Source organism: Poecilia latipinna, unplaced genomic scaffold, assembly GCF_001443285.1.
Source record: "Poecilia latipinna isolate Pla-1442-1.1 unplaced genomic scaffold, P_latipinna-1.0 Scaffold168, whole genome shotgun sequence".
NCBI classification, from domain to species: Eukaryota; Metazoa; Chordata; class Actinopteri; order Cyprinodontiformes; family Poeciliidae; genus Poecilia; species Poecilia latipinna.
In genome coordinates, this window is record NW_015112784.1 from 387,432 (window position 1) to 411,725 (window position 24,294).

Consider the following 24,294-nt stretch of genomic DNA (forward strand, 5'->3'; position numbering starts at 1 on the left):
CAGGATCAGTTCGGAACATCTGAAATCCAGAGAATTTGGACAAAACTCTTGATGTTTGGGTGAAAAAGGCAATAATTAAAAGAACGGGCTATCATATCTATTACTGCTGATGCAGAGACAGTTGGAATCCAGCCGGTTCCGACCCAATTATCTGTTTACGTTGAAGACTCTTTGAATGAACAGACCTGAAGAAAAACAAAAAACAGGAGAGATAAGGAGAACCGGAAGTCCAAGCTGTGGGAGTTTTGGGGAAAATGTGGATGGAGAAAAAGAGGACTGACTGAGAAAAATGTGAGAATTGTGAGTTTAAAGAAAAGAGGCTGAGAGAAACAACATGTGTGTTTTAGAGAGAGAGAGAGAGAGAGAGAGAGAGAGAGAGAGAGAGGAGGAGGAGCGGGTCGAGCAGTTTTGGCTGCGGAGACGCGCTGGACGCAGCGGACTGTCCCGGCTGGTTCTCTGCAGCCTGGAGGTGGAGAGAAGCTCCCCGCTGACTGGACATCAGCACCCGGTCGGTTCGGAACCGATCCGAGCTTTTTAAACAACTTCCGCTTTAAAAACAAGCCCGGAATAAATCAGGAACATCAGCGGAGACTCCCCACGTCTTCACCCCGCCGACTGCTGCCTCTGCCGGGGCGCGCTCGGAGCGGCGCACCGCTGGTCTCCGCTGGACCCAAACGGATCTCCAGTTCATTGGTTCCGATGAAACGTTCTCCAGCAGGCTGCTGAACCTCTTCAGACAGAGCAGGTGAGCCTGCACTGTTTTGGGTTTTACGCGTTTTTGCGCGTAAAATAAAACAACAAAGCTGCAGTGTTTCCTGTTTAAGAGTTAAATTAATTAAACTGCAACAGGCGAAAGATTTTATTCAAACAATGACTAAAGTATATCTAGAAAAGTAAATTATTGGGTCAAAACTGCAAATCTTCAGAAACGTTTCAGAAACAGGACCGTTTTTATTATTTCTCCTGTTTTAAATAATTTGATTTATTTTAATTTGCTAATAAGCATAGCAGAGATTTCATGGATTTCCTGACACTTTTTACCAATAGGAAATCAATCTCTGAAGCTAATGTCCTTTGAATTGCTCTGTTTCCTTTAAATAAAAGCGCACAGTGCGCAAGAGTTAATGATCCAATTTACAGTTAAAGCAAAACAAAAACAACAATTAAACTTCAACCAAAACTAAACAGAATCTCCAGAAAACCTGATAATTATATGGATAAATATAAATTTTTTTAAGTTTCTAAGTATGAGTATGATTGTTGGGGGAAATTATTATGTTTTATCTGGATAAATTTAGAAAAACTGCCTTAAATGTGTAAAACTAAATCTGTTTCATTTGTGGGAAAATGTATTGATTCATATATATTTATATAAATCTACAGAAATTGATATATTTATATTCATTTGTATGAATGTATATAGTTGTCATGAAGTTATTTTTTTATAATTGTCCTGAAGAATAACTGGTCAGACATCATTGAGAAAATAAATCTCAGTTCAAAGTGAACTCCTTTCTGACTGAAGTTGAGTGACAGTAAAGAACCGGTTCTTTTTGTTTTTCTGGACTCTGAATGAATCTGATTGGTTTTGTGTCCTCTGTGTTTAATGGCGCCCTCTGACCCCCGCAGTGCCGCCATGCTGAAGCCGGGTGACCCCAGCGGTTCGGCCTTCCTCAAGGTGGACCCGTCCTACCTGCAGCACTGGCAGCAGCTCTTCCCGCAGGCCCAGCTCAAGGCTCCGCTGGCCCCGCCACCGCCTCCGCCTCCACCAGACCGCCTCTCCATCGCCGTGGACGCCCTGCGCCCGTCCCGCCTGCACGCGCACCTCCTGGCCTGCACATCCTCTTCCTCATCTTCCTCCGCCTCCTCATCCTCCGCAGCTCCTTCCTCTTCCTCCTCCATCTCCGCCCCCGCGGGCCTCGCTCAGCTGCCCGTCCCGCAGCAGATCGCGCTCTTCGGGCAGGCGCTGGCCCCGGCGCCGGGGGCCGCGGCGGACCTGGTGGTGGTGGTCCCCCCGGACAACCAGCAGGGCCACAACCCGGCCGCGGAGCTCCTCCAGCAGGCCAAGGAGCAGCGGTGCGCGGCGGTCGGGGTGGTGTCGTCCAGCGTGAAGGGCGGCGGCGCGGAGGAGTGTGGGAAGGCTGCGGGGGGGCGATGCAAGCTGACCTCCGAGGAGCTGGACTACTACCTGTACGGCCAGCAGAGGATGGAGATCATCCCGCTGAGCAACCACACCGGGGAGCTCAACAACCGTACGACACACACACACACACACACACACACACACACACACACACACACACACACACACAGATGTTGCCGCGCTCTGTAGACATCCACCCATCAGTCTGTGACCTTTAACCTCTCTGGCTTTAGATCTCCTTTGATCTGTTATCTCCACATGAAAACATTCAGCAGCATAAAAAGCTCTTAAGAATTTTTCTAAATTGAAATAATTTTGCAGATTTCCAGCGTGAGTTGATTTAATGATTTAAAAATATTAAACGTAATGTTTCAGTCAGCAGCATGGCGGTTCAAAGTGCTTTACGTCATATTTATGGTTTTTCATTTAAAACTTTATTCAGTTTTTTTCTGTCATATCATTGAGTTTCTAAAAAAAATCTGAAATTTTACATTTTCTTTGATTAAAACCAGAATCAGGTGAAAAATAAACGGAAGCAGGAGGAAGAGGAGGAGGAGGAGGAGGAAGGTTGTTGGGGTGTGGAGGGTCAGAGGTCAAAGGCCAGCAGCCCAGCAGGCTCTGAACCTGCAGATTGTCTGTTAAATTACATCTTTTCTGCCTGTTTTCCATTTCTAATTATAATTTGTCGAAATCAAATAAATAAGTTAAATTATTTTTGCTCATCTGAAGAGAAAACATTTGTCTATTTTTCTAATTTTCCCAGCTTATCATAATTTATTATAAATAATCCTTGACGCAGAGTTTTATCTTTTCTTCAGGCTTCAGTTTTTACCTCCTGTGGTTGCGCGCGCTCGTGCGCGTGGACCGACATTGACAGAGTCCCTTCATGCGTAAAAACCACTCACACTTCCACGCGCACGCGGCCTGAGACTCTCCTCCCCGCGGCGTGGGGCGTTCAGCTCGCGCTCTTCCGTCACAACGCACGCCAAGCGGCCCTTTGAAGCGGCGCACGTGCGGGATCAATTTAAAGGCGCGTGTCCCCCCCCCCCCCGCCCCCCGTGGGATCAGTTCATTTCTCGTGAATTGTTCTGTTTCCACAAAACTTCATAATTTATATTTTATGATTTTCCTAAGCTGAAAGGCGGAAGTTCCTGTTAGAGCGCGCAGATAAATGCAGAAGAAGAAGACAAAGTCACTGTAGATAATAAATAATAAGAGTTTAAAAAATATATGAGCAGTTTGTTCCAATATTGCAAATAACTGTGTAAAACTGTAGACATTTGCTATTTTTATGCACAAACCTAAGTTTTTGTTAGAATAAATACATTTTAATATTAACTTAACCGTTTTTTATTTTTATTTTTTTTACTTTTTCAATTATTTAGCACATATTTCAAATTAATGTGTGTTTCAGTGCAGGTTTAATTATATTTAGTCAGTGTAAAAATACAATATTCAGTGAAATGCTGATTCATATTTCTGTGCATATAATAACATATCTGCTCAGGGCCTGTGGCAGGAAAATATATTATTTCTTCCTATGATCAAATATTTTAATTAAATATTATTACTAAGGAAGTAATAATTAATCGAAGCGTCATCGATTACATCGATTCCTTATTAACAGCTCCTCGCTGATGGCGTCTCCAAGCAGACGTAAAATAATTAATAAATATCTTAATAAAGGGTTTGATCCGTGAATCTGTTAAACTTTTAACTGTTTTGCTCACGGAGCGGAAGTCGGTTGTAGTTTCCGAAAGAGCGACTACACTGTTTTTATCTTTAAGGATTTTACTCAATAATAATAATAATAATAATAATAATAATAATAATAATAATAATAATAATAATAATAATAATACATTATCTACTGATATCGGAGAAATGTTTGTTTGTACTTTATGGTTGTCATAAATGTTTTTCAAACTCAATTTAATTGAATAATAAAGCCTCACTATAAGAACTTTAACAGACATTTTAGTCGTTTATTTTACCAGTTTAACTTTAGTTCTCGGTGTGAAAAGTGGAGGATTTTTTGCTCCTTTTTGCCACATTAGCGGCTTTATGAGCAGCATCAGTCGGACTGGATGATTTATTCTGATCCGGAGAGAAAACCTTCCGGAAGGACCGGAAGCCGGAAGCTCTGACTCTGATCTTCTGGATCAAAAACCTCCAACATCTTTCAGATCATCTCCGCGCCGCTGCCGCATCACCTTCATCCTCCTCTTCCTCCTCCCGGCTGTCTGCGGGCCTAAAAGCCCCGCCGCCCCTCGCTGTTCATCCCGCGGTGATAAAACGGACCATCAGCAGTAATCTGAGTCAATACGCTCCGGCAGGCCCGATGAGGGATGGAGGGACAAGCAGGAATTAATTGCTGTATATAGTTTTGTGTTTGTGGAGGAGAGAGGGGGGAGGAAGAGCGGGAGGAAGAGGAGGAGAGGGGGAGGAAGATCGATCCACCGGCCTGCCGGCCCGCTATTTATCATCCCAACACGGCCGTATGCAGGTCTCTGGGGTGAGTGTGTGTGTGTGTGTGTGTGTGTGTGTGGAGGGGGGGGAGGTGTAGATAAAGTCACACACTCACGTCACTGTGTGACCTCCAATAATAATTGAACCAATAATAATAATAATAATAATTCAGGTCACTTTTAGTCTTTAAATTAATAATTTCTGTTTAGGTCTGTAGTGATTAGTTTAAATTTTCAATGTTAGTGTATTTGAATTAATAAAACAATCAACTGTTCACGTGTTTTAGTTTAATAATTATAAAGATAATTAATGAAGCACGCAGCAGGATATCAGTTTAAAATTAGTTACATTTTTATTTAAAAAAATTTCAGACATTTTGGAATTTTCCTTTATTTTAGATTTTATTTTAGAATTTTCAGAAGGTTTATTGAAAAGCAAATGAATTAATAAATTTCAGCAGGAGAAAATTGTTCCTAAATAAAGTGAGTTCAGTTTTTCCTCTGAATCCTTTAAAGTTGCTCATCTGTTTGTCATCATTCAGTAAATATTTGAGTTTTAATGAAGAAAAAAATGATTTGCTTTAGGGGAAAAAATATTTTTAAATTTTAATGTAAACATTCAAGAAGATTAAAGGGTTAATCACACATTTCACTCCATCATGGCTTCATTTAGAGGACAAACTGAACTCCAACTGCGACAGTTACATTTAAATTCATACTTAAAACTGAACATTTTCCAGTAGTTTGGGTTTGAAACTTTTAGGAAAATCTGATTTATTACAACCACAAAAGGCCTAAAGAGCCGACTGAAGTAAATGCAACACAAAGATGCCAAACTGTAAATTTAACAAGAGACACATTAATGTCTACACCTTAGTGTTTGGGAAGGTGTATAAAATGATAAAAAAAGAAGTTAGAAAGTAAATAAATTTGGAACATTTTATCCTTTTCCTATATTCTAACTCAGAATTCGTAGATTTAAGCGTTTCCTGTAAAAGAAAAGGAGTGAAAGCAGAAAAACAGGCAGAATTTGGACTTTTTGTTTGGTAGATTAAACCTGGAACATCTTCAGTGTTTTTCTAAGTAAGATGCCGTTTGGTCAGATCCAGTCAGACGTGGTTTTATTGGAGGATGAGGAGAAACGGGACGATGAAGAGCAGCTCGTTCGTGGCTGAAGCGTTCAGAGGAAACGCAGCGGGTCTGCCTGCTGCAGGACCTGATGGGTTCTGCTGGTTCTGTCGGTTCTACAGACATTCTATCTGGGTTCATCTTCTTTTGGTTCAGTTTCTTTCATCTTTCTTTTTCTCACATTCAGAGTTTTAAACCTGAAAAAGCAAAATTAATATTTAAATTAATGATGAAAGTTGTCAGCTTTGAAGACAACCTTCAATATTTTAATTGTTCTTATTATTTATCATAAGAACATTTTCTGTTCTTTTGACTGAAACCTGTTTAATTCATGGTAGTTTTACTTTAAACAAAATTAATTAACTGAGCAAAGGTTCAGCTTCCAAAACGAAATGATTTCTGATTTGGACTTGAAAGGCCAGTATTTTGTCTTTTCCAGGCACTTAATGCCATTTTGTAGCACAATGATGTAACTATGTTACCTTCAGTTTCTATAAAAATACTGTATATAAAATATGATTTAACACAAAATTTACTTCCTGATTTAATGTTTTGAAATTGGGCCTCTGTCTCTTTAAAAACTCCTGCTCTTTCTGAAACTCAACCTTCAGGAAGTGATCTCAACATGGCTCCTCTATTAACCTTTAGCAATGTTTTATCAGCGTTTCACTGAGAAGTGGCTCCTTTATTGAGCTCAGTACATGCAGTTCCACAGGTGTTTGCTAATTGCTGCTGGCTAGTCTGAAGGAGCTGGGTGGGGGAGTCGCGGTGGAGGGCTGCTTTGTGAGATGGAAACTCGTTAGCTTGGAAACTGCAGGTCAGAGGAGGAGCTGCACCTTGAAGGCGGGGCTAGATCCACCCAGGTGTTTTGCAGCTTTATAGTTGCCATGGAAATTGAATTATTTCTCAAACATGCATGACGGAATCAAGGTAACACTCCAGGTGTGTTTTTGATGAGGGAAAAACAAAACATGATGTAAAACTAAAAAAAAAAAAAAAAAAACAATCAACTTAACGTAATGCTGCAACTTTAATTTTACCAATGATTGGAAAGTGTGCAGTGGCGTCCTCCAAAGGTGGCCACTCGGGGCCACGGAGGTTTTCATGTTGTTTCCTGCAGTGGTTTTTGGTGGAGCGCCCCCACAGGCGAGGAGGGGAACAGGCTACTGAGGGGGTTTGGTTGGTTTGACTGAGAGCAGAGAGAAACAGAACCAAAGCAGCTGGAGATGGAACAGATGTTGCAACTTTGGTACCAGCTGACCAGTTTACCAGGCTACCAGGTGTGAAAACACTATAAATCTGATGTGAAAATTGTCCAATCAGTGGCTGGAATGTCATGAGGACGTCTGTGATCCTGCACATCAGATTTTTACTCAAATCGTATGTTTAGTTTCTGCTGCTTAGAGGACCGCCTACTGGTTCTGACAGGTTCTGCACTCGGCATTCGCTGTGTTATTGCATAGATACGTAATTTATTTCTTTAAAGAGTCAATTTTAACTTATTTGGGGGGTTTTAGCTGTTTTTCAAGCATTTTTCTCTGTGGGCTTAAACTGCTTCTGTCTCACCTTTAACCAATAAAGGCTTTTATTTGTTCAACCTGATTCCTGCTGCCTTTAGCGAGGAGCCCAGAAAGTGTCATCCAGGAGAGTCCGGATCAGATAAATATGTTTGGGCTCAGTGTGTGGCCGCTCTTCATCTAAACTGCAAACAAACACAGATATCATCCATAATCATCATCAGATGATTGGACTGAGGGAGAGTCCAGGAGTTTGTTACTGAACCTCTGGTTTTAATGCTTCAGCTGGCAGCAGGTCAGGAAATGATGCAAAATCTTAACATGGGAGTCACAGAGCGTGTTGTGAAACCGGCTAATTCTCATTACTACAGTGTAAAATGTTTCAATTAGAACAACCATTAAATAGCTCTCAACAGCAATCCTGTAAATTAGAAAGTTCCCCTCAGATTCCTCTGAGAGTTCTGGGAACAGAGCGACTCAGTCCGTCTGCTGGAGGTGGACCGGAGAACCGAGTCTGAATCACAGATGAGCCGACCCGTTTTCAGCTCAGCCTCATCAGCACAGCTCCGTACCGTTCAGGACAAAAGCTGTTGATGTAATCCTGAGGCGGCGTCCGGTGTGAGGAGGTTTATGTTTTAGAAAGAACAGAATAAAATAACAGCTCAACGTGTTTGTAGCTGCTAGCATGTCTTCCAGGTCAGGTTGGACATTTATCATATGGTTTATCATTTATCCTGGTGGGGTTGTGATGTGATGCATTTCTCTGACTCTGACTGCTTTCATAAGTCTTTTCAGCCTTTGTTTACATCACTTCTGGCTTCTTCTGGCGCAGAATCAGGATGCATGTCTCACAACAATGACGTAAACGTCAGATTAATGCGATATGAGTGTTCAGGCTGTAGACGCTTCGAAAACAATCAGATACATATTTGATTTATTTCCACATTTGGAAGTGGCACGCATTGGATATCAGAACTGGGTCACTCAGAGTGCTGTGAAAAAGTCTGATTTGGGTCTCAGTCGCCTCTCTGACTCTGCGTTTTGTTGTTTTTATCAGATTCATTTCTTGCTGTTCTGAATGATTTTTTTTTAGGTTTTTCTGTTTCAATCTAACTTTGGTCACTGTGGGCCTGATTTCCTTCTGCAGTCCGTCCTTATTCTTCCTGGAGAACCTGAAACCTGTTCTTGAGGTTTCTGTGTATCTTGAACTTTCTGATCATTCATAAATCTGTTTTTTCAGCTGAAATACTTTTAGCAGCAGTTTTCTGTCATTTTGATGTCATGATTCTTTGCTAGCATAAGAGGAAAATGGTTTAGCTCAGGTTTTGGAGCAACTAGGCTGATAATTGTATCAATGGATGGATTTCATCTGCATTTCTTTATAGTTTCAGCTGTTCTTATTCTGGGAAAAAATATGATAAATATATATTTTTTTTACTATTTTTTCATACCACCACAAAAACATTTTGTAATGAACTTCCTAAAACAGAAAGTATTTAAAACACAACTATCGTATCCCTGCAAAGCTTCTGGCTATTAAATGATTTCGTTGGTTTTCTTACACTCATATGGAAACATTTTGAGTCCTCACGCAAATGTCTCCACTTTAGGTGAATCCCAGATTTCTGTCCTTAAAATCAAAACAAAAACAAACAAAAAACCATCATTAACAGAAACACATGGAGAATTTTTCCCATTTACTCAGCCATGAACCAGGGCTGCACTTTGCGGTTAATAAATGACTTTAATATGATTTAATTAACTCCCATTCATCATGGTGTAAAAGCAGCTGCCAGTCTATCAAATGGAAAATGTTTTCATTTTGGGAAAGTCAGAAAAAACAACATTCACATCCTGTTTCTCTCAGCCTTTGTGGGAGTTTTCTGTCCAGATAATCATCTCTCATTATGTTGCTACAGTCAATTAGCATCCATTACTGTCAGACTGCATCTGTAAGTAAATGTTGACACTCACTAACTCCAGGCAATATGCTGCGCGCTACATTAGCGTAGAAAAACACCACAGAGGACTTTTTCCCCTCATTTGGACTTTATTGTGGAAACAGGATCCTTTTTTCATCAGTTTCAGTTTTTCACACAGTCAGGAACAAAATAAGTCCCGTGGAGCGTTAAAAAAAAAAGGTTTTAAAGCAGACGGGGCCAAACCGTTGACTTGCCTGTAGGTTGTTTTAAGGCCTGGAGATTGAAAACTAAAAGTCCGGTTTTTAAAGAAGGTGAGTAAAAAACACACGAGGAAAACCTAATACTGAATAAAATATCAAACAATGCTAATATAAAAATATAGAAAAAAAACTACTAAACACACTATTAGATGAAAAGCCAAGCTAATACATAAATAATGAAATATGTCAACAGGTCAGTGAAATTTAAAAAAAGTGAACAAATAAATAAACAAATAGGTGAATTGATAAATAAATAAAATTGAGAAAAGAATGTGAACAATGATACATAAATTAATGCATGGGAAAATTTTTCTTCTTCTTTTGCGTTCCTTTGCAATAATGTACTGATCAGTTCATGCGGCATAAATGAATACTGAAAGTCTTTCTTACGGTGGTCATATAAGGCTTCGTAAGGTTTGTCCTTGTTTGTGAGATCTCTGAAGTTTTATTTCTTCTTTAGGAGAGAAATGCACCACAAACCTTTGTGCAAAAGCAAAACAGACCAAACATGGGCTTTCCATCTCTTTTAAGATGTAAACAAACTTTGAGTAAGAAGGAAAGAAAAAAATATATATACAAACTATCTGGACTATTTCTGAGTTATAGGCACAGGGTAATAAAGTCATATCTGACAGTTTTGATTGTGTCTCTTTTGTGTTGATAATCTGAATGGTTAATAAAGGGCTGTTTTCATTTGCAGTTCCATCTCAACCTCACACAAACATAAACAGGCAGTAAATAAATCGATTTTCAATCAATTTTTGCACCAGAGTCAAGAATATATAAACACGTTTTCACTGAGGCTCTTTAAATGTTTATAGATTTGAAAATTTAAATTGATATTTGTGACTGTATACAAAATAGACCAGTAAATACTGCTGTAAGTTTTGCGAGGTAACGCAAAAATATTTTTTTCCCCCCATGTCCCTTAGAGGCCTCCGTACTAACCTTCTGTTTCAGTTTGTTTCTCACAAAAGCAGACGCTGGTAAGTTATTTAGAAATGTTGTAGATTGTTTATGTTGTTTTATTTATTTATTTTGTTTGAGTGTTTCTAACCGTGCGAGGTTTCTGAGGAATAAAAATAAAGTTTAAAAGATTTGCTTCCAGTTATAGTTGAGCTTGCTAGCGTTAGCAGCTCTAAGCTAATGGTTTCTTCCAGAAACTTCTGGAGTTATGTTGACGCATAGCATAGCATAACATTTCAGAAAACCTTAATGATGAACAAATAGATTAAAAAAAACTGTAACTAGTTTGAAATAGTAATCATCTGTCGACACTGAAAATTATCAACATTCTGGAGTTCCTGAGCTTTAAAATTTTGAGCACTAAATTGGCAACAAGTGTCTAAATCTGGTGAACAGGAAGTTAGGAGGTGTCAGTTGATTCACACTGTAGTTTTTAATTGAACAGGACATTTTAAAGCTATTTTCTGCTGTAAATAATGCATAATTGTAACATCTTTTGATAATTTGTGGTGAACATTTGGAAATGTTGCTTTATTTGATTCTGCTCTTGTTGAACGACTGTTTTGCTAATTGAGTAATGTGTTGGTGACTAAACCCAGTTGTGTAATTCAAGCTAAATAAATCAAAAGTCTCACTCGGAAACCTAACTAATGGAGAGCACACAGTTAAACTTTGTAAAATCCTTCCGTTTCTCTGCAGGTTGCGACATGTGTGCAGATAACAGGAACGGCGAGTGTCCGATGCACGGCCCTCTTCACTCACTGCGCCGCCTGGTGGGCACCAGCAGCACTGCAGCGCCAGTTCCTCTGCCGGATGTCCCTGATTGGCTGAGGGATCTGCCCAGAGAGGTGACGTCTACATACCTGTCTGTCATCTGAAAAGTGAACTATTTGTTTGTTTGGATGAAATCTTGAGGCTCAAAGATAAAGACAAAGTTAATATTTTCAGGCTACAAATTTAATGTGTTGCTAAGCCTCTAATTTACTGATCAAATTTTATTTTTACTCTGCTTTATGAGTTCTTTGCACACACAAATGTAAACTATCAGATAATATCTGAATTGGACCTGTCACTATGTATAATTTAATAATGATAAATTAAAATGAGCTCAATAAATTTCCATTTTTAGAATAATTGTTTTCTCTTTCTTCCAAAAACTGGATGACAAAGTCTTCAGTCTGCTCTGTTTTGAAGGACAATTTTGTTTACACAGACTTCATAATTCATTTTATTTGTTGCTTTGTTAATTTATTTTGTGTATTTAAAATGTCTTCCAGGTCGAGTTAAATGTTGATCAGAATTTAAAGCTTATTGATTTTCAGAATGTGTTCTTGTATTATTAGGCGATTGTCATTATGTTATTGAAAATGGTCTCAAAATAACAATATTATCGTTTATTGCCATAACTTCTGAGATGATTTATCATCAGAAAATTTTGTTGTTGTGACACACCTAATCTGAAAACAAAATAAAACAACAAAAAAAAAATCAAAATAACAAAAAGATGAATAAAGTTAAGAATAAGAATAAAGCATGATTAGATGATGAAACATAAAGGTTTCTCAGTGAAACTCAGTTTATCTCCATCATTCTTTCTGCTGCATTATTTTTAAGCTGTGGATCAAAGAGCCAGACTGCAGAGTTTTAATTAGCTGTTCCTCGTTAATTGCAGGTGTGTCTCTGCACCAGTACGGTTCCCGGTCTGGGTTACGGGATCTGTGCCGCCCAGAGGATCCCTCAGGGAACCTGGATCGGCCCGTTCCAGGGCGTCCCCCTCCTGGTGGATAAACTGCACTCCGGGGCCGTCAGGAACACCAGACACCTGTGGGAGGTGAGTTCATCCCAACGCCTCAGAGTGACGACAAAAACTTTGGATCAGGTCAAACTGAGACGATGCTGAAGAAAATATGCACAGTTCTAAAGATCGGTGGCAGAGAACCCAAAAACTGCAGTCAAGTCACAGTGGCACGACTTGCACTTGATTTTACTCAAAAGTAAAAAGTATCTGTCTAGAAAATTACCCAAATAAGAGTAAAAAATATTTTGGTAAAAGGTCTACTTAGGTACTGAGTAACTGATCAAATTATCAATCATTTGATATTTAAGAATTACATCATCAGACAGACCAAAATATAAAGTTAAGTGGAATTTTTTTGTATTGTAAGGCTGAAAATGGCAATAATTCATATAAGTAACAAAATCAGGCAGAAGAAAATTTTTCCAAATCAGTTTTTTTCAATAATAATAATAAAAAATTATGAAACTTTAACAAAAACTGCAGGTGTGTCTGTGTCTGGTGAATTTATGGCTAAAATAAGTTAGTTTTCATTCAATGGGTAGAAATCCAGAAATTTTACTGAAGTAAGAGTAGAAATACTTCATAATAAAATTTATAAAAATACTCCAATAAGTATATGTTTTGAAAAAGTGACTGAAGTAAATGCAATGGAGTAAATGTAACTAGTTACATTTACTCCAAGTAAATAAGTAACTAGTTACTTATTTACTTATGTAAATAAGTATTACTTATCTGAGCTAGGCTTACTTGACATGACCTCAAACATCCATCATTACACTTTTTGATCTCATCATAGCGCTGATAAATGTAATCATTTAATAGATTTTTAAAGTTCAAACTGGATGTGAGGGATGCATGTCTGTGTTAGCAGTGAGGTGTCATGGCCGCCGTCATGTCCCGTCTCAGATCATTGATCAGAGCAGATTGTATTTACATACAGAGGCAGGAGAAAGTCAATGTGGCCGTTAGAAACAGCTGCATTAGCATGAGACAGCAGGGCGGGACTGAGGCATGCTGGGAGACGGACACAGAGACAGATGAGTCCCCGGTGACTGAGCCGCTAAAGGTCAGCCTGGCGCTGCTGACCGGACATCAGTCTCTCTGCTGCTGAACGGTGGAGGGGATCCTGCAGGAGGTCAGAGGTCAGCGGAACCGAGGGGTCACAATGGCCGAAACTGGCAGCAGAAAACGGAACCTAAACATGGAGGAGGAAAAGGTTTATTAATGATGTTTTTAATCCAATGAGGAACTGTCGGTCGCTAACAGGATTTATTTCCATTTCTTCCGTTGAAATTATGAAACACGTGAAAGATAACGAGTAGATTTTAGCTAAAAGAACTGCTGGCTGAAAACCCGGCATCAGAAACCAGCTGAGTAATCTGATCCTTCCTGATGTTCTTCCTTTTCTTAAAGACTCGACTTTCAGATCCGTTCATCTTCTGAAGATCGTTGTTTTAGGCCTGATGTCGTCTAGGCACAAAATGGATTTTGTCTGGAAAAGTTTGGAGGTTTGGAAATGTGTAGTGACCGTTTCCCTCCACTTTGAAATGTTGAGTGACTGCAGATTTTTGGGCAGACCTGTATGGAAACATTTTACAGAACGAAATTATGCCACTTATTATCTAATAAATTCTGTCAGTAATTTTTTGGCACAGTTTATTTGGACCCAGAGCGTTTATTCTGGACCCTGTTTGGCCCAAAAACAAGCCTTTGGATCTCGTTGGCCCTGGAGAAACGCTGATCCGATAATCTGCCTCTAACCGTTGCCACGGTATCGGCTGCCAGGCTGCAACCGGTCATTAGGTTTATCGATGAAGAAACGGTGCACACAGATCTCATTAAAACCAGCGGCTGCTAAACGCTCTTATTGACGCCCCCCAAAACAGGAAGTGATGTCTGTCCTATAGCCAATCAGGGAGCTTGTGTCATGTTGTCTATGGCATTCAGGAAGCGCCAGCTTTAATTGAGATACTTGCCGTTACGTTTGGATGCAGCAGTAAAGGATTTTCTGGTGCTGCAGTATTTTACGACGAGATAAATTGATCTCCTTCCAGGAAGAGTTACGGAGGAATAATCCTGCATCGCTCTGACCCGAGGCGCCGTGACAAATGCTCCGTTTTCCTCCGGTGATTACGCTTCAACTCTGAATAAACAGACAAATTAGATTTTTCTATAGAAAAGAGACTAAATGTTGAAGAGAAAAGGTTTATTTCAGGTTTAGATTAGTGAACAGATAAATACCTTAGTGATTGATTATAATTAATAGATGAATTATTTTAAAGTTTGAAGCTTGAGCTTCAGTTGCATAAATACGTTTGAGATAAACTATTAAAGTTTTTTCAAAGTAGGACATTTTATATGATGTCAAGAAATGTTAAATAGGAAACAAATAAGATCCATACAAAGGAAGATAAAAAAGAAAAAGGGACTATAAGGTGAAGTGAACGAAAAGGATTTACAAAACGACAAAAAGGTCAAAGAAGGGAAAATAAAATTATTTAAAGTTGAGAAGAAAGTGTTGAGTTAAACAAGAAAAAGAAGAAAATAACAGAAGTAAAGACATAATGTGAGAACAGTTGTAGAACAGCGTCACTGGCGGTGGCAGCCTGGCAGTGGCAGCCTGGCGGTGGCAGGCGGTGGCCGCCTGGCGGTTGCAGCGTGGCGGTGGCAGCCTGGCGGTGGCAGCCTGGCGGTGGCAGCCTGGCGGTGGCAGCCTGGCGGTGGCCGCCTGGCGGTTGCAGCGTGGTGGTGGCCGCCTGGCAGTGGCAGTATGACGGTTCAGTGGTGCAGATCACTTCCGGTTCAGAACGATGTATGAGTTGGATTCACTGAAACAAACTAGAGAGTCCATCTGCTGGAAGTCCTCATTCTCATAGGAAAGTAGATCACTGTGAGTTACAGTTAAATTAGTTCCTTTGAGTTCTGCTGCCTTGTCTGAGTTCCTGTCAGATAAAAGTCCAAACATCTAAAAACTCACACAGATAAGAAAACTTTTCTGAACCTCTTAGAAAAAACTGAGACGTTTGGTCTCTGCTACGGTTGATGTTATAAACGATTGGGTGTGTATCAGTGAAACTTTCAAACGGACGGTTTGTGCTGATTGGCCGGGCCGGGCCTCGCTGCGGGATTGTTCGGGCCGGTCCTGATTGAAAAGAATGTGCAGTAAAAACAGGAGAAATGCTTGGATGCTCGCGGCTCTGACCTCTCCCCGCTGGCTTTTGCACACTTTTTCTTTTGGAGACATCAGAGGCCCAACTGCTGGAGCAGAGTTAGAAAAAACAAGAAACCAACATCTAAACTTCAGAACAGCTTCAGGCAAAATATTTGGCCAGTGTGGGACACTGATGGGACACTGGAGGACGGAGAAAATCCAAAACGCCGGTCGGCATGTTGGCTTTATTCTGCATGGTAAACTATTTTCTTTGTGTGCGTGTGTTTGTCAGTCCGTCCATCATGGCGTTGCTGCAGATTCCCCCTGACTCTGTTTGCAGCGGTTTGTGGTTGCAGCGTTCGCCTCAGCGCTGCTATGCTTTCTGACTGATGTCATCATTTAATGTTTGTTCTCTGGGTTTTATTAAAGGCTCCCATCGCCTTTGACATCATCGCTCTGTTTACAGAATCGTAAATGGTTTCTGTCAAACATCAGATGGTTTTCTACATGCTTAGATTTCAGTGAGGCAAACGTGTTTTTATCACGATGATGATATGAAGAATCTGCAGCTATTAATGTTCCTCTGCTTGTTGTTCTTTGATGGGAACTTGTGTTTCCTGCAGAAGTTCAGACGTTTTCTGGTGAACTTTCCAGGAACTCAACCACTATTTTCCTCCTTTTCTATTCTTCCTGTGAAGAGCTGCGTCTGTTTGTGTTGCATCACACTTATGCTGATAATGTCCAGCTTAAATAACGGAGCCTAGATATTAAAGTACATGACAAAGAGGAGAGAATATTTTTCGTATCTGATGTTGTCATTGCATTCTTGAACTGTAATTTCACAGCCGTGTTTTTTTAACATGTCTGTTTCTGGTTGTGTATGAAGTTTGTTTTTTTCATTGATTTTCCCAATCTGTGGTTCTGGTAACATCCAGTGGGTCGTCTTGGTGCTCTACCTCTGGACCTCAGTAGTTACAGTAGAATTAGGATTTTCCTTAAAAATCATCTTTAAATCTCAGTCAGACTCGGAGCAGCTGGGCTGCCTTGTCCAATCAAACGGTTTTTGTTTGCTTTACAGCTGGTACTTTACTGTTCACTCAAAAACATTTGAGCCGCATTTAGTTATTTTCTTTTACTCTTTCAGTCTCAGAAATCTTGAATTTTTTTACATTTTAAACTTAAATGTGTGAATTTGTGTGAGATAAACCTATAGCAGTAAGCTGCGTTAACTTTTTACTAATTGTGTCTGCAGGAGTTGAATAATGAGGGTTTTTAAGTTGGCACCCAAAAAACTTAAAGAAGGAAAAGGAGTGGGAATTATTTCCCAGGATGCTTAGCGGCAGGTTCTTGTGTCATGTGTTACTTTGACTGTCCTCCTGCGTTACTAATGGTTGAGGACGATGTGTGCTCACGCTGCTGAAGCTCAGTTCAGAATTAGTATTTCAGCAAAAATTCATTCTAATTATTATTATTATTATTATCAGGTTTTTATTTATGCTGTTCAATTTGAATCAAGAATTTAAATGAATAAAAATCAAGATAAGTAAATTAACTCTAAGTTTAAAATGTGAGCTTGTTCAACTAGATGGAAGCAGTTTTTTTTGCATAATGTGAAATAATAACTTGGTTTAAAATACAGCATTAAATTATAACATAAGCTTAACAAGCTATATGAAGTTATAAACAATTTTTATATAACTCATTTTTTGTTGTTAAATCAACTTAATGTTTTTCATTTCTGAGTTAAAAGAAAAATTCTAGTTGACTTGATTTTTTTCAGGTTAAACTATCTTCAAATGTTTTACAGTGCAGGTGTCTATCAAATCTGTACCTGCATTTTTTGGTTTTGTCATTTTGTCAGTCAAAACACAATTCTCTCTATTATGGTGAGTTTATGGTCATTTTTCCTTTTCTCCACACAGATGGAAACTAAAAACTGTGAATATAATTAAACTAAATATTATAAATTAAAGAACTGAAACTCCCTTTGAAAATTATGCATATAATAGTTTTTAGCTTCTAAGATGTCTAGTAACAAATTACAGATCATAAAATAATTAAGATAATGATTGTATGATGTTTTTATTGCATGTTAAGTGAAGCCTGGTGTAGCTCAGCACTAATCTAACAGCGTGTCTGTTTGTTGGGCCTAAAGACCCTGGAAGAGTTTGTAATTTGAGCCGCTGAGAACTGTAAAAAATGTCTGAATAACCAGAAGCTGAGAACAAGTGAACTTGTGAAAACATTTTGATAGATGGCCTCCAGCTTGAACAACTCGTCCACTTCTCTCACTTCATGGAAAAAGTGTCTTGATATCCTCAGGATTTCTGTTGCCAGCTTCAGTTTATGGTTGAGATGAGCCTTTTTAAGCTGTGTAAAAAACATTGGCAAGAAATGTGGAATCACTGCTGTGGAAGATGATCAGGCAGTTTAATGTTGTAGAAAAAAACACCAAACTATTTCACCTAATAGCTAAATGTTCTGACAAAACAGCAAAAACTCAGAGGGATTGTTGTAACTAATGCTGCATTTTTATACAAATCAAGCAGAGGAAAATCTGTGGGATGATTTAATATCGTCTTGCAGCTGTTCTGGATTTTCTGATAGCTTTGATACTTTCATCATCACTGAATCCTGACCTCATGATTTCATCCATTCACTGAAACCATTTCTTCTGATACTTTACACATTAAATATAATTTATTTCAGCTGAGACACAAACACAGTTTCCTGTTTCTGAAATTTGTCTTTCATTTTCTTTGTTGTACATGTTTTTGTTTTATAGATAATTGCTTTTAGTTTTCCATCTTGATGTCTTGTTTGGTGAAACTGTTTCTCTTTATGTTTGACTCTAAGTTTCAGACACGTCTGACTGAGAACAGCTGACATGTTTGTCTGCGCCGGTTTGCCTCCTGTAATCCTCTCCATTGTTTCAGCTCTCTGGTTGCCGCTGACTGGACAACAAAATAAAAGAGTTTCAGTGAAAAAGAGGATTCTAATGAGCTCCATTTAAAAATGATTGCCACTTTTTTCACAACATGACTAAATACCTGGAGGTCTTTGCTGCAGGTGTCCGAACTGTTGGCTGAAAATGTCACGTTGAAACGACTCTGAGGGCCACAAAATCTTATTTAAAAAAATCTTATCTTATTTTACCTGCTAAATGAGAAATAAACTAAACACATAATATTTTTATGTATTGAACAAAACAGTCGGATTCCTGCAGATGAGATGTTCAGATTGTAGATTTAAAACAAAAAAGTTTTGTCATATAAAAACAACCAGCAAACTATACAGTAAATTTGTCCATTTTCTGATCTATTTTTTGTCTTTTTAGTAACAAGATCAGAACATGGCTCAGTCCAGCTTCAGTTTGAGATTATTAACCTAAAATGTCCAGGTTGTGTTTTAAGTCACTGGATGTTTTTTTTAGCATTAATAGGAATTCAAAGCAGAAACCTGGATGAATACTTTGTGTTGCACCATCAGTGAAAACTTCATCCCAACATGGTTTTTAAATCTCCATCAACTGCCTGGCCTGTGATCAAGGGCCGCTCTGACTTGTTTCGAGGTCCACAAACGGCCCCCGGACCGCACTTTGGACAGCCCAGCTCTACTGTTTAGTTTTAGGTTTTAACTTTAGCTCTCTGGTTTGATTTTTCTGCACCGTCCATCTTGTTTTGTATTTTTCTGCCATAAAACGGCGAGGCGGTCCCAGGAGAGGCGGTGACCTCTGGGTCGCCTGCGGCTGCAGTGAAACCGCCGTTCAGCTCGGTGCTGTTTGGTTAAACCCTCCCTGAGTCGGATCGAAGCCGCTCTCATTCCTCGCTCTGTGTGACTTCACTCTGTAGGCCCGATAACCGCAGGGCGCTGCAGAACAAAGCTCTGGGTTTTCCACCAGGACCGGCGTGTCAGAATAACACGTATGTGTTCATGTGTGCAGTCTCTTCATTAACCGCCGAAGGTTTGATCTGCGTGTTTTCCTCAAACTTTCTGCTGTTTCTGCAGCAGCTTCACCTGCTGTGACGAGCTTCAGTAACAACTGTTTTCTTTAAGTCTGAAAATTTGAAAGTTTTATGATGTTTAGTCTGTAAATAATTGACAAGGTGTGAAAAAATCATTTTTTAAAAAGCTGGGAGGGTTTAAAAATATATTCTGGAAACAGGAAAGCAAACCATCCCACATCTCTCTAGCAGATTTGTAGAAGCTCACATGTGTTGCTTTATTTGGCTCTGAAGGATCTCGCCTCTACATAAAACTGCTTTAATGGTTCGCAGACAAAAACGATGTAAAATCTCTTGTTAAAACAGTTTTTAGCAGTCAGTGCAACACGTCGTCTGCAGCTTCATGATGAGAGATGTTCAGTTAGACAGCTGGTGAAGGGAGCGATGAGGCCAAACGTTATTTATCCAGAACCTCTCCAAACAGCAGATCTGTGAAAAGAGAAGAAAGGAAAGCAAACATCAGAGAGGAGGGAAAGGTGCTGAACACCAGGAGGAAAAACTGGAGATGGAGTCACTGGAGAGCCATGAATGTTCACAACCTCAGCACAGATTTTACCGCTGAAGCCAAATGTGATACATGGATCAGCACAGAAATGTTGCTGTGTGTTACAGTAATTATTGAGAAAGTTACAGAGAAGTTCTGGCTTGTTTTACAAAACAATAATGAAAAACTGCTTTTTCTTTCTTTTTCCAAAATTAACAGTATTTTATCCTTTCGGAGATGCTTGTCTCATTTATCAGAAACAATCTTCTTGGTTGAAATAATCTTTAATTTAATAATATTAAATCTGGAAGGAGTTTGAACACTGTCAGGCTTTAACTGTACAAGGACGTTCAGAGGATAATGTGCTACCAGTTAACATTAGGGTTAGTGGGTGATGGTGTCCTGTCCTGTGGGTGGTGTTAGTGGAACCCTGTCCTGTTCTGTGGGTGGTGTTAGTGGAACCCTGTCCTGTTCTGTGGGTGGTGTTAGGGGGTGGTGGTGTCCTGTCCTGTGTTGTTGCGTCACTCTCTGCTGCCTCCAGATGGAAACCGTTTGGTGTCGACTCTGAGCTGCATCAGAGTCGGTTATCCAAATATTATCGGCTGCGTTGGATGATTATTGCCGTCCTGATTTATGAGCGGGCCCGGCGGGCCGCTGAGAGCCCGGCGGGCCGCTGAGAGCCCGGCGGGCCGCTGAGAGCCCGGTCAGACGCTGAAGTGGCTCTGGCTTCACACGGAGCCCCGACTGTTGCTCTTGGGCACGGCGGCGGTGATGGCAGCAGAGTTTATAAGGCTTGCAGCTGAAACATGAACACCTCAGTGACACGCTGCGTTTGAAGGAGGGAACAGCAGGAAGAATGAGCAGCTTTGTGGCTTTGTTTTGGTTTGGCTAACGTTGGTTAAGTTGCAGCAGAGTTAGCATGGGAACAGACGGCTGAGATACCTCACACGGAGCTGAGGACTTTGTAAAGAAGATTAAAAAGTATTAAAATAAGGTTTTAGATTTGGCAGGAAGAACCTGGAAGGTTTCCTCAAATGGTTTTTATTTAATGGAAAGACAGGAGTTGTTGAGAGGTGGATGGGAAATGTGATGGAAAAGCAGAAATCTGTTTAAAGAAGCAGCTTTAAACTCTTAGTTATAGAGAAAATGCAGATTGCAGAGCTTAGAGGTAAATGATTTGAAAATGTAGAGACTGAATAAAATAAATGACCACAGGGACATGAAAAATCCCAAGTTAAAAAAAGACTCTCTGACTCAAACATCAAGCATTTGGACTTTCTTGTGTTTAGTTTAAGTCATTGCCAATTTAATCATGTTCAAAAATTTAAACTTTTCACTGTTTTATGGAAACCATCAGTGAAAAATGTTTCTGCTGTTTGCAGCAGAAAAGTGATGGATGTTAGACCCGCTAAGCAACAAACAAAAACTAATAAACTACTTTTCCTCTTTATAGGTTTCACCAAACTCAAATCAATGTGTTTATAGTTTCTTCTCTGCTTTTATGCCGTCCAGAAAAACGTTTGCCATGTTTATTTTCTGTTGATAGGCAGAAAATGAGATTCTTTATTTTCCATATTTTGTTCTCTGGCTTTGAGATTCAAAGTTTCTCCTTGCTCTCCATTCTGATTCTGGTTCCACATCAACAGATATTTAGCTAAACTGATAGTTTCTCTGTGCATTTCTTTTTCACATTAAAAGAGTTTTTTTTATTGAGGATAAAAATATAATTTTAAAAACTTGTGTTTACTGGATATCCAGAGATAAATAAAGACAATTTCAGAGATCTGATGAACACTTTCTGTTGTAGGGAAAAACCCAGTAATCTGCCTGGTTTCATTGTGTTTTCTTTGTTTCTGATTTAATTCAGATATGAGGAGGTTGAGAACTTGTGTGAATGTCTGTTTGGATAAACGGCTACAAACATGGATGCATCTGTTTCTGCTGTCACAAGTATGTTAGATAAAAGCTGAATAAATCAGAGAGGATTTGGATCATTGTCTCCTGTCATGAGATGACGGGAGCAGAAGGTAGAGCAGGAATGGTGGGATAAGCAGGAGGAAGATGAAGAGAACAGATAACAGTAGAATTAGTGAGGGTTCATTGATTAGCTGTAGAACAGAAGCCCGTGATCATTGATTGGCTCTCAGGGGCAGTTTTACACAATCTGGAGTGAAAAATGGAAAAGAAAGAGACACACCGCTGATTCCTCTAAGATCTGTCTCCTGAATAGTTACCCAGACCCCGATGAGCTGAGGGCTGAGGATTACCTGGTTTGGGTTTGTTTGGGATTTAAAACTATCGACTAGATTATTTCATCCTGCCATTACTGTCCAGATAAAAAATCAGGATGAATAAACTGAGAATGTTACCTTGTTTTGCAGAACTTCTCAGTGAATTAAAGCAGCTTCTTCAGTCCAGAGCTGCTCCAGCAGCTGATCAAACTGTTCATCCTGTTATATTTGACCAAGACTTTTCACAAGAGAATCATGGCTCCAGATGAGAGATGATTCCATGTCATGGTGCAAAAAATACTTCAGCTTAATTCAGTTCAAACATATTTTTCAGAGTTGTAGATGCTGATGGAAGGAAGGATCTCCTGTAACAGTCAGTAATACAACAGGTAGAAGAAGCCTCTGACTGAAGCGTTGTTGTATGCCAGTCTCATGAAGACCTGAGGGTTGTCTTCTTTATTTTATGAAGAGTCCTTATGTGCTTCATCTTTGCCAGAGCATCCTGTTTCACCTTGTTTGGCCCTTTTACAATGTCCAGCGCTATATTAGTTTAACTTATGAAGTTGCTCTGGGATTTCCTGTTTTACCACCGCATAGTAACTCTTGATTAACCAATGACAAATCATTGATGATGTCACATTTGAGGGATCTGGACATTTCAAAATAAATGAATAAAGTGAGGGTGAGAACACAGTATTTTATTAAAATGCACATGTTCTGGGTTTTTCTGTCACACAGTTACAACTATAAAGAATTTTCATCTGAAAACTTCCTAAAAATCCATCAAATGTTGTCAAAAGCAGCCTAAATTTTAACACTTTGCCTAAACCCAATTTTCCCAGCCCAACATGTTTATTAGAAGCCCAACTGGGTGGATACCTGTCCAACCTGGCAACACTGCTGTTCAGTGATTTTTGTGTTGTTGTCTGGCAGTGTTACAGCGCCACCAATTGGCCCGGCAGACCTACTGCACCATTTCCTGTGGTACTGCATCCTGTTTTGTGGACGCACCTTTTTTCTGAATCATTTACAAAAATAAATTTGGAGGCATCTGTGAGTCGCTGAACCTTCGTGATGAAGAGACGATGTAGTGGCGTGACCATAAGCTTTGGGAAAATCTAAAGTTAATGAGACATCTTGAAAGAAACGAGTTCAGTGAAAACGTATGACTTCAGTTTGAGAGACACGTTTAGACAGAGTGATGAACTCAGACCCAGTGAGGGTTTCAGGTTCATTTAGCTTGTTTTGGAGCATGATGGCGACCCCTGTGGTGAATCAGTTAAACTGCAGGTTAGTTTAATAATAAAGCACGAGTCTCACCATGAGAGATCTCTGTTGTTCTGATTCAAGTGTGTTTTCAGCCAATAGATTTGTAGCTTTTATGAACCATATTTTACTCCAGACTGTAAGCAGTTTTTACATTTCAAGGTTTTTTTTTTACTTTGATTTACATTCCTAAAGAAATCCAAGATACTGTTTTAAGTAGAGAAATACATTTTAGAGCAACATTTTTCATAGCTTGCTTTCTCAGCTTTTTAGTTTGAAACTATTTACCAAACTTGATCTCACGGCCACATCTGCTCAAATGTAATAAATCTTTGAGGCCTGGCCACAAACAGCCAGAGGGACCGAGCTGAGCTGACGAAGAATTAGGTGTTAAAACCGCTTCAGATACACCGTCTTTACTTATGTGTGTGTGATCTGTGTGTGTTAGAGAGCTGAAACACCTTCAGACATGATAACTCACAGCTGCATTAGTGACTTAATGACATCCACTCTGTGATAAAAGCTCAGCTGCTCGTCACACACACATCGTCCTCTGACGGCCAAGCAGCCATTTACATGCCAGCGGTGGAGCAGAGCTGCACTCAAGGGTTTTAACTGATAACTGAAGAACATTCCTCACACACACACACACACACACACACACACACACACACACACACACAGACCATAAACTTTGAAATAGCTGTTCAGATGGGACAAAATGAAGATTTACTCTGTAATAATGTCAACAGGTCAAAACGCTTCAGTAAACACCTGCTGTCAGTTGAAGTTGTGCAGATCTCGCTCTGATAGTTTCCAGTCAGGATGCATCAGCGCCTCAGTTTCCAATGAAAGATGTTTTTGGAATAAAACTGTATTCATGCCATGCGTCATGCCTGTTTTATTTTGTTATTTTGGAGTTTCCTGGCAGTGTGGCGGGTCTGGTTGCCTTATGG

At 39.6% G+C, this 24,294-nt stretch overlaps 1 protein-coding gene across 2 annotated transcripts in view; it reads left to right on the forward strand.

The window, feature by feature from the left end:
- Positions 1–434: 434 nt before the first annotated feature.
- Positions 435–24,294, forward strand: part of prdm6 (PR domain containing 6) — a 104,241-nt gene continuing 80,381 nt past the window's right edge. The window contains exons 1-4 of one of the 2 annotated variants that reach the window (XM_015029958.1): positions 435–745; positions 1,630–2,252; positions 11,104–11,252; positions 12,077–12,235. In XM_015029958.1, coding sequence (XP_014885444.1) covers positions 1,637–2,252; positions 11,104–11,252; positions 12,077–12,235 — 924 coding nt within the window. In that variant the 5' untranslated portion in view covers positions 435–745; positions 1,630–1,636. The remainder of the gene's footprint in view (positions 746–1,629; positions 2,253–11,103; positions 11,253–12,076; positions 12,236–24,294) is intronic. The other variant, XM_015029957.1, reaches the window with a different exon arrangement.